At 37.6% G+C, this 11,146-nt stretch overlaps 1 protein-coding gene across 1 annotated transcript in view; it reads left to right on the forward strand.

The window, feature by feature from the left end:
- The window catches only part of LOC6030971, a 79,684-nt gene extending 72,778 nt beyond the window's left edge, over nt 1-6,906 (forward strand). Inside the window, exons 9-13 of the mRNA XM_038259466.1 lie at nt 559-1,387; nt 1,447-1,634; nt 1,695-1,846; nt 1,920-2,170; nt 5,435-6,906. Coding sequence (XP_038115394.1) covers nt 559-1,387; nt 1,447-1,634; nt 1,695-1,846; nt 1,920-2,170; nt 5,435-5,861 — 1,847 coding nt within the window. The 3' untranslated portion in view covers nt 5,862-6,906. The remainder of the gene's footprint in view (nt 1-558; nt 1,388-1,446; nt 1,635-1,694; nt 1,847-1,919; nt 2,171-5,434) is intronic.
- The last annotated feature ends 4,240 nt before the right edge of the window (nt 6,907-11,146 follow it).

The following is an 11,146-nucleotide window of genomic DNA, read 5'->3' on the forward strand; positions in this document are numbered from 1 at the left end:
TTTAAGAATTTTAAGAATTTTAAGAATTTTAAGAATTTTAAGAATTTTAAGAATTTTAAGAATTTTAAGAATTTTAAGAATTTTAAGAATTTTAAGAATTTTAAAATTTTAAGAATTTTAAGAATTTTAAGAATTTTAAGAATTTTAAGAATTTTAAGAATTTTAGGAATTTTAAGAATTTTAAGAATTTTAAGAATTTTAAGAATTTTAAGAATTTTAAAATTTTAAGAATTTTAAGAATTTTAAGAACTTTAAGAATTTTAAGAATTTTAAGAATTTTAAGAATTTTAAGAATTTTAAGAATTTTAAGAATTTTAAGAATTTTAAGAATTTTAAGAATTTTAAGAATTTTAAGAAATTTAAGAATTTTAGGAATTTTAAGAATTTTAAGAATTTTAAGAAATTTAAGAATTTTAAGAATTTTAAGAATTTTAAGAATTTTAATAAATTTAAAAATTATTTTTTTTTTAATTTTAAGAATTTTAGGAATTTTAAAAATTAAAAATTTAGAGAATTTTAAGAATTTTAAAAATGTTTATTTTTTGTCCTGTATTACAGAAGAGAAAAAGCTCGAACCCATTGTGGCAGCCAACGGCTCGGAACTGGCGACCGGTGACGGTGTGGTGATTCCGGCTGGCCCGAAGAGCCACGAGCTGGACAACGAGTGCAAGGGTTTCTGGAAGTACCCGAGGGATTGCGAGCAGGACAAGTTCAACTGTGAATACTTTGCCAGCTGGGAGGTTACCGGAAAGGGTGATGCAGTTCACTTCCACATTGAGACCAACTCGACGCAGCTGTGGACGGGCATTGGGTTCAGCAAGAACGCCAAGATGTCCCAGACTGATGCGGTTATTGGATGGGTTGACAAGAACGGAAGACCGTTTTTGATGGACACCTGGATTAATGGATATTCGGCGCCAAAGTTGGACGAAAATCAGGATCTCTACAATGCCGCGGGAAAGATCGAGAACGGGTTGACGATCTTGGACTTTACCAGGAAGCGAGATACTGGAGATGAGGCGGATTTGGCCTTTACCGAGGATCAGTGCCTGTACATTATGTTCCCGTTGACCGGGGGTATGTTCAACGCGGTCAATAAGAAGATCGCCAAGCACGGATCGACGCCGATCGTGACAGATAACAAGGTTTGCGTCAAGTCGTGCCCACATCTGTTTGAGTATCTGTTCAACGAAGCGGCCACTCCGGCCCCGGATCGGTTGGCTTATGGAGCATCGATCAAACTGACCAATTTGGCAACTGGATTCGAGGTGCCAGCTTCCGGAACACCGGAGTACAACGATCTGTCCAAGTCGATCACGGACAGCTTCAACGGAATGCTGAAGGGAGTCGGTGGATTCCACAAGACCGATGTGGTCACCTTTGAAAAGTATGGTGATCGTGATAGAAGAATGTATTCAATTCTAAAAAAGTTGTCATTTTTTTCAGGGATGCCGATGGCATGGTGGTCAAGATGAACATCCTGCTGAACAAGGACGGTGTCGAAACTAACTTGGTGGACGATCCAGCCAAGCTGGAGCAGACCATTCAACACTTGATTCAGAACAACCTGTCGTCTGGCAAGGTGGGAGCCCTTTCAGTGGATCCCGAATTCCTAGAGTTTAAGGCTTTGGAGTGTAAGTCTCATTAGATATCTTCAAAGAGGAGGTCAAACTAAATTCAATGTTCACTTTCAGACAAGCAACCGATCAGGAATGAACCATCATTCTTCGAGAAGGCTGGAACAAGACTGTACACCATTTTGGGCTGTATTGCAGCTCTGGTCTTCATCGCGATCATTCAGGCCACGTGCACCATCGTAAAGACCCGCCGAACGAAGCGTCTTCAGGTAATGTTGAAACCTCATGATCAAAAAGAAAAGTCAACCTTATCAACCACTTCCCCCCTCCTCAAAACAACAGAACCAGCTGATCCCGAACTCGGCCTGGAAGGACTATTCGTCCAACACGAACTACGCGTTCGACAACTTTGAGAGTGACACGCACAAGAGCCAGCACAGCAGCAAGCATCACCGGTCGGATCGAAGTGGTGGCTACAGCAACGGGAACAGCCAGCAGACGACACTGCAGATGTCGCACTCGCCGAACAAGGCCCAGTACTACGAGATCGACCGGACCGACGGGATGCACCGAAACGGTGGAGGGGATCCCAGGTGGGTAACATTCTATGGCTTCTTAATTTTCGAGAAAAGCATGATTGTTTCATCTGGATTTTCATGCAGGTTGCGTGATATAGTTTCCTAGTTGTCCCTTCAGAGATATACTATTTCAATCGTTACAATGCGCGGTAACCACATCGAAAAAAATGATGGTAATATCCATCAGGGAATGGTTTCAGATTTTGTGTCAAAAAAATGTGTAGTATTTCATGAGGAACTGGTGATTTTTTTATCTATTCCTAGTAAATTTTCATCAAGTTCGTATTTTTTTCACAATTTTTAGGTAAAATTACTCAAAAATTGTAATATTGAACCAACCAATTTTCAACCTTCCAAAATTTAACTTTTTTGCTGTGCATTTGCTGTAGTCAAAGACTCACCCAAAAACGTCTTTTGTTCCCTAAAAGAGCAAATACTTATTATAATTGATCTCAGTTAAAATGTTATCCAAATCTCTGAATTGCAAATGAAACATCCTGGAGCAGAACTCATCAAAACACTAATTGAATTAAAAAAAAATATTTCTGATAGTTTTCTGACTTTTTCTTTCGCGACCGAAATTAAATTCTTTTTTTTTAACGTATTCCATTATATTTTTTCGTATTCTATTATCAGTATTTGATGCAAGTTTTTAGGTTTTTTTTAACATACTCAAAACAATATTTTCATAAATTGAGTAATTTCCCCATAACTATAGAATCGACTAATATGCCAATTCAAGTATTCCGAGAGAAACGCGATTCAGCGTTCGTCACCTATTAAATGGGATATTGGACGTTAAGTTAGAAAAAGCACATCCTCTGCTACCTGTAGCAAATAAGTTTTTTTTGCCGTTGTAAAAAAGAACATTTCAAATGCAATAAATAGAATCCATATTGTCATATTTTGCGAAAATGCGAGCAATTATAAGATTTTCGATGTTTTTCGAACAATTGACTTCTATGTCCATTTTACCCTATATCTCTGTATTGTAGAGGGTTCATACTGCGCGTATTCCCGAAAAAGACACGCGGCAAACCAGCCTCGAAACGACGCGCCGCACTTTCGGCAAATGCGTGCTGTCAAATCCCATACTGCGCGTTTTGTTTTTGTTGATCTTCTTCTTCAAATTGCCTGCCATTGTTGTCAGATATGTTTTATATTGCATCAAAAGTGCAGAAAATCGCTGGCAACAATGTCTATGGCATATTCTGAAATGCCGCGCGACGTGTACCTTTGAAAGAAACGGACAATATTTGGCATGAGTTCATCACATGTATAAGCTGAATACGCAGCTCGAAAGGACTGTCGTCAAGTTGTGCATTATTTCCGTTCTTTGGGAAACAAAATAAAAATAAAATAATCGCAAACTTTCAAATCCTAAAATCCTTAACTTGAAAACTAAAAATTTGAAAAATTTAAAGATTCAAAAAATCTACATTTCAAATTAAATAAATTGTTAAAAAAAATATTTTAATATTTTGATTGCATAAATTTCAATATTTAAAATATGTAAAATAAAGAAAACCAGACGCAAACTTTATTCGTTAAAAAAATAAAATTCAAAATGATTCGAATACCGAAGATATCATTACAGACTTTGGATTACTCCGACCAACAATGAGCAATTCTCTAAGGCCTTTTTAAATTATATTTTTTGCATTTTTTTTATTTGCCTGACACTCTGAACATACCTTCCCTTTGCAGGGATGGAATAATCGCAAAAAAAATCATTTTCGCTTGCGAATTTTTTCAACCGCGAATAAGAGAGGAGGCAAATCACGCAAAAAAAAAATCGCTCCCGAAATTTTCTAAGAAAATCAATCTGCTGATGATCTTTGTGAATTTCCTTCCCAGCACCGCTTAAAATAATTTATTTCACTTTGTTTACACACATTGCCCATCTACAAAATGTGACAGGTCATTTTTCGACGTATGACATTACACTTGCAAGTGCGGAAGTGAAAAAGATGTTCCGCCGAATAATCAAGTGATGATTTTTTTAGATCCCTTTTACCGATCTTTCGTGCTCCGAGAGAGGAGAGGCAAGCTCCCTTCGAATTTTCTCTCTTGATGAGCGTCCAAAGATTTTCTGTTGATGGTGATTATTCCATCGCTGCCTGTGACAAAAAAAAAACATTTTCTTTATCGGTTCGTCCTACAGTTATCTCTTCAAATTTGACAGCCGAAGACTGAAATCACATCTTTTTAAGAAAATGAATCAACTTTAAAGTTCCTAGAATTTTTGAATGGATTGGATTTGGCCCCAATTTCTATCTCGTCATTAGTTCTTTTGAGAAACTCCAAGCTGTAATACGCTCATTAAAGTGGCCAGGTCTACTGCGTTGCATTAACCGCAGAGAGGATTCTGTGAACGGAAATTTCACAGAATCTACAGGGGAGGAAGGGTTGAATATTTGGATTCTGATTTTCTGAATAAAAAAAAATTGAATATTTATTTTTATTGTTACTAAATATTTGAATGTTTTGATTTTTGATTTTTTTTAAATCATAGGCATTTTCAGTTCTGCCAACAGCAATTTTTTTATTGAAATTTTATATTTCACTAACTTGTGCAATAGCTCAAAGTACTGATTTTTTGCCATCTTAAATACTATCCATTTTTTTGAAACATTTTTTTTGAAACTTTTAATTCATTGTTCTTAACCCCTTCCCGCCCAGCGCAAAATCGAGATTTTTTTATATTTTTCCTTGCCATTTTCTACAGAACTAACCAAATTGGATGGAATTTGAATTTTAGGCATTAAACATCTTAAATAACACTGTGCATGAAGAATGAGATCATTTTATTCATTAGTTTTCGAGAAATTTCAATTTGAAGTAAAAAATTAGTGGTGCTCTGGTGCAACCATGGGCGTAAGAGGGTTAATTCGGAGTTTTAGAAAATGTATAAACATTCCAGTGGCCTTCCATCCCAAAATGCACATTTTTGAAAGTTGCCACTTTTTGACTGGTACTAAAAAAAATAAAAAAAATAGAAGGAGGTAATGTTTGCAAAATCGAGTTGTTGCATCTTTAAAGTTCATATCTGTTGAGAAAGAACGACTTCTCTGCAACTTTGGCAAATATTGTTTTACTATAAACAAAATTCTGCATTAAACAGAAACTTTAAAAGTAAATGGCAGAGGTTTTAAAATTATATTTTTGAAAAATTTAGTTTAAATCGATTCGCAATCGAAACAAAACGAAAGACTGAACATGAGTTCATCAAAACGACACAACATGCATTTAAATCTCTTCTCAATTATCCCTCTCCAGGAACGGTTCGATGCACCCCCGTGCGGTGTACGATACCCGCGCCGGTGACCGCACGTCGTACGCCGAACGTGCCTACTCGCTGCCCCGGCCAATGCACCAGCAGCAGCAGCACGGCGAATCACGCCAACACCACCAGCAGCAGCAGCAGATGCAACGACCCGGTTCCGAGTACTACACCCAGGACCGACGAACGGCCAAACGCACCAGCCACAATCCGGCCGGCGGCGATCGGGATCGGGGCGGAAGCCACTACGCGACCAGTTCCGTCACCAACGGAGTCGAACGCAACGGCAACGGAATGCACTACCAGCAGGCCAGCCAGCCGCCGATGACGGAATCTTCGGATCTGTACTTTACCCCGACCCAGCGGAAGTACTCCGGCGAGGTCGTGCGAGTCTTTGTCGATTACAACAAGGACAAGAAGTAGGCGTTGCGTGCACGTGCGCGAAGAGAAAGAGAGAATGATTCGAGGTGGCAAAGTGCAGTCATTGCATCCAAGGTGGCTGCGGCGATTCGGTTTTAAAGCGTGAGATAAGCGGAAAGTAGGGAGGGGAAGAAGAAAGCTTCCCCCTCATCGCAGCCGTCAAATTAAGCCGTTATCTCGTGCACAACCATCTCTCTCGTTAGTGCCTTCCAGTTTTTTTTATTGTTTTTTTTTATTTCGATTTTGCATTGTTTTACTTTCGTTTCGTTATCTATCTTTATTATTTCATGTGCGATTTCAACTCTCTCAGTTCAAACTTACTCCTTCCACTATTGTATTTTGATTTTATCATTTTTGCTTTCAATTGCATCGCGTTCCGGTGTCAGGGAGAACGCCAAAAGTCATGCAACCTCGGAGCAAGAGCATCCGAGGTTAGAAGAGAAATTGATAAGCAACCTTCCCAAGGGCAGTTTTTATTTCATTCGTATTTTAATCGAGCAGCAGTTTATTTACCTTGAATAAGTTTTAGTCAGCCATTACGTTTAAAGTCGGGTAAACGTCAAGTAGTAGGCGCTGCAATGTGTATAGTTTAAGGTGAAGACATCAAACAATTTCAACGAAAGCAATCAATATTTACTGTTCCATTGAACGATTTAAAGAAAAAGAATTGATAAACGTTAGCCTCAATTATTAGCTTTAGTTTCTACACACAAAATAATAAGAAATCTGGTAAAATACTCCTCGTATTGTGTTAGGAAAACCTTCTTATATTCAACTTTAAATCAGTTTTAATGTTAACCACCCTCGAGTGGCACCCTCTTGTAAATATCACGTGAATTGTACAGGCCACACAACCAAGAAATTGTTAATACATATTTTAACTAACAACACTACAACGATTGAACGAAATCCGTCCTGAATGTGTACAGTTGCTGTAAAAGGCACTCCTTAAAACTCGATTATATATTTTAATCGTACTTCCAAAACATCTGTTGAATCTTGGATAATCCACATATTTTAAGGGATAAATAAACAAAACATAAAATCATACCGGAAGTTTTATTTAAGTTAAGAAATACCTGATAACAAGTTTCAAAACAGTTGATATCATTCTTCGATTTGATTATCGTCTTATTCGATTCGGTTTGGGGTCCCAAAAAAATCAAATCAAATTATTCGCTCTACAGCAGCGATTCTCAACGGGGGTACCGGACCTACTTGATTTACATGGCAGGGGGTACCGGCCTAGAACAAGGTTGAGAATAGCTGCTCTACAGCATTGCCTTGGCGTTCTCGATTGCGAGATTCCTTCTAGATACTAGGTGTTCGAAGGCTTGATTGTTGAGCAATTGCAAACCTCTTTTTACACCTTAGCTTCCATCCACCCCGGGATTCGAACTGACGACCTTTGGATTGTTAGTCCAACTGCCTGCCATCGACTCCACCGAGGCAGGACCCAGAGAGACGACTGCTACACCTGGACTGAGCTAACGACCTAACCTTTAGGTTAGTCCGGGCCAACATTTACTTCCCTTCCGACGGAAGGCATGATCAGACAAATCTCGTCTCGAAAAATGCCACCGGGACCGTCTGGGATCAAACCCAGGCCGACTGGGTGAGATCTTACCCCTACACCACAGTCCCGTGTTTTGGGGTCCCATAAGACCATATTAAAATTTATTTAGTAAAGTATTTAAAAAGTTATGCTAAAAAAAAGATTTTTCTATCTACAAAAACGGGTGATTTTTTGCATAACCTCAAAAGGTTGGGTCTTTTATCAAGTAAATATTTTTTTCATGAACTTATTTTCATTATTACTTTGTATATGTGAGGAAGGCACCAACCACCTAATGGTGGATTAAGAAACGCCTTTAATCTAAAACATACAGTATTAATTTGTTTGCTAAACAAATTATAAACTAAAATAAATTGAAAAAAAAATTTCGCCATTGCGAAATTCTCTGTGGAATCGGTGAATTTTGACCATTTTTACATTTTTACTTTTTTTTTATTTAGCTCAAACTTTATGACGGCCTTTTCTATGACAAAAGAAGTCATTTTGTGTCATTGGTTCAACCATACAAATCTCCAAACAATTTTGGCAGCTGTCCATACAAAAATGGTACGTAAATATTCGAAAGTCTGTAACTTTTGAAGGAATTTGTAGGTGTTGGTGAGAACTGTTCAGAAAAAATAGGAACAATTTTGCAGTTTCTTTTTCTTTAAGCCTCTGGATCTAAGCCAGCAGAGGTTCAATCTTCAATATCTTTTAGACAATTTTATAATAAATTTTATGAACTTAAAAAACAGAAGTATCTTAAAAACGAGGAACTTTATCAAAAAATTAAAAATTAAAAAAACTGTATGAAATTTCGTAAACATTTTTAATATAAAACGGGACTTCGGAAACTAAATTCAACTTAACTTTAGGATACTGAACTTTAAATGCAATCGTCCAAGCCCTTGAATGCCTGCCAAAAAGTCATTTTTGAGTTATAGCCTCAAATTAGTGAGGAAAGCGAAACACTCACAGAAGAAAAAAAATGTTTTATGTAAAAATTTTAAAATTGGAACTCAAAAGATTTCGAAACTTTGATTATATGGATTTGTTTCAATTTTGTAGGAGTTTTTTATATTTTTGCAACTGAAAATTTGACTATTACTTACTAAGATTGCAACATTGTTAGTCTCTATTTAATTCCCTTCTAAGAAGGCTTTTCCCCAGCAAATTCACAAATTAACACAACTCGACGTTTTTGAAGTTGATGCCATTAAACGCTTCAGTTTCGTCAAGGTATGATTGATTTGGATGTTTAAAAAAAGTTTTCGCGACTTTTCATAAAATTAAGATCATTTTTAAAATTGTCACATACAAAAATGTAGCCCAGAAAAGAGTGATGTAAAGTTCATTATAAAACTCATGTGAGCTGCAAAAAAAAAGTTTTGGGTGAAAATCGAGATTCTTGCATGATTTAACAGCTTCAATAGCTTAGACAAGATTGAACATTAAAAAGAGAAAATAAAACACGATTGCTATCGTCAAGATATCCATTCAATCGACACACATATTAAGAACCGATTAACACAACCGATCACGATTGCAAAATCGCCCTCCGGGCGCCGCCATGACTCTCCGACATTCCATACGTACATAATACCCGCTTATGACATTTTATTCACAAAACTTCTTGACCGGTTCACGAATGCATCGCGCCAAGCAGCGGCTACTTTGATTGCGAAAAAATCCTTTAGCCACTTTTTCCATCATCGCAGACTCCTTTTCAGACCGCAACTGACTGACTCTTCGGCAAATCATCGCCGCCGCCGTCAATCATGGTGCGATCTCATGGGTGGCAAGCAAGAGTTAAGCCGGCCAGTATTTGCAATACCGTTAATCAACCCTTAAATAGTCGCTTCGGCCATCGACAATCATATTCACTCCACACTGCTGCAGCAGCATCAGTGCAAAGCCGCTAATGACTTGACTATTTAAGTAAAGCAGGTATCGAATTCGCATAATTACTGCATCGTCGCATCCAATCAGAAGGGGCCGACGGGGACGGCCAAGCGGGGAGCTGGTATTGATGGTCAAAGGCCGCTTCGAGCACTACTGACTCAGTTGGACTCCTCCTTAATGAGCGGCGAACCAGCGCTAATCGAAATGCAACTCCACTTTTGCGCAGATACCTATATTGATGAAATTTTGTGAAGAACTTGTCCGAAAAGGGTCGCCCCTCGAGGGGGTGTTCGGCAAAGCCTTGTGTCACGACGACGACGACGACGACGACGAAAGGGGTGATTGATCTTAATGACAGCTATGGCGACGCGGTGATGCTGTGCAATGTCAATCGCAGCAACCCACCAACAATAGCCCGAAGGGGTTGTTACTGTGGCAACACAACTCTCCGATGTCGGCCTTTTCAGGGCCTACTTTCTGGCAAGTGTCAAGCGTCAGCAGCGGTGGCGGAGGGGTTGATTTTTGGAGTGATTGTTGGGTGCCATTGTGTTGTTTGCTCTTGTGCAGCTTTTGTTGTTATTGGTTTGGGGAGTTGAATGGGCTTTTTGGATATGTGCGCCCATTATGTCGCGCACCGATTTGTCAGGGTGGTTTTGTTGCACAACTGTGGCGGGGGGGAGTTGAATTCCACCTCTCGGAGACGCGATTTACACGTGTCGTGTGACTAATCTGGGGCGCTCGCAGGAAACACTTATCATACATCTTGGGAAAAAATAACTAGTTCAAGGATTAGTCCAAAGCTGACAAATTATCACAACTGGATTATTGATTGTACCCAATAGATTATTGCTGGTTTGAAGGAGTGTTGTGTATGCTGTGACAAATCAAACTATTTTTAATATCTTTAGGTTCGGTTCAGTTTTTCCCATGTTTTTTTAGATTTTCTATTTCAAATTTTAGAAATATTTTTGAGTGATTATGCTGCAATTTTGGCAGACGCTACTTAGCATTTTTTCTACTTAAACATATAAAAATGCTTTATTTAGAAATTTCAAGGTCACTTTTTGAACTAGTAAAAATAATGTTTTAAAGAGTGTAACTATTTTTTTTAAACCTTAAACTTTTGAGACAACATTATATCCTTCATATATTTCTTGCATCAGATGACGATTTTTGAGCCGAAACTACATCGAACATTGTATGAATAAACAAATGATACAAAATGCTTGGAGAAAATTTCTCACTTTACGATTGCAAACGTGATTTTGCATTGAAATAGTTAGTCAATGTTATTTTTTTGTCATAATTTCAATATTTTCGGGAAAAAATGTTTTTCAAATATTTTGTCAGGGGCAAACTCATTTTTTTTCAAAAGACTTTAACATTTGAACGGAAATAAAACCTTAATCATCTGAAAACAATTAGAATTGGATTTCCCAGCATTAATACATTATAAAATGTTTTTTTTTTAATAAAAAAATCTGTACCCAACCTTCATGTACACCTATCAACTAAGAATCGAAAACTGATCAAATTACACCAAATCAAATTTCTGGCCATTTTTTTCAGCTTTGGGTGAACCAATTTTGATCAAACCGGTCTCGTTCACCTCGGTTTAGGGCAGGGGTGACCAAAGTATGGCCCGCGACGTCATTTTTGTGGCCCGCGGATCCATTTTGAATGATCATGAAAAATTGCCCTTTGTCCATTTGTAAAGTGATTTTATATTTTTTAAAGTGAAAGTTTATTATAAACATTTGTTTTTTTTTTAATATTTTTTTGTAATTATAAAACCATTGATTTATCCTTATTTTTATCCCCATATAAGACA

Source organism: Culex quinquefasciatus, chromosome 3, assembly GCF_015732765.1.
Source record: "Culex quinquefasciatus strain JHB chromosome 3, VPISU_Cqui_1.0_pri_paternal, whole genome shotgun sequence".
NCBI lineage: Eukaryota > Metazoa > Arthropoda > Insecta > Diptera > Culicidae > Culex > Culex quinquefasciatus.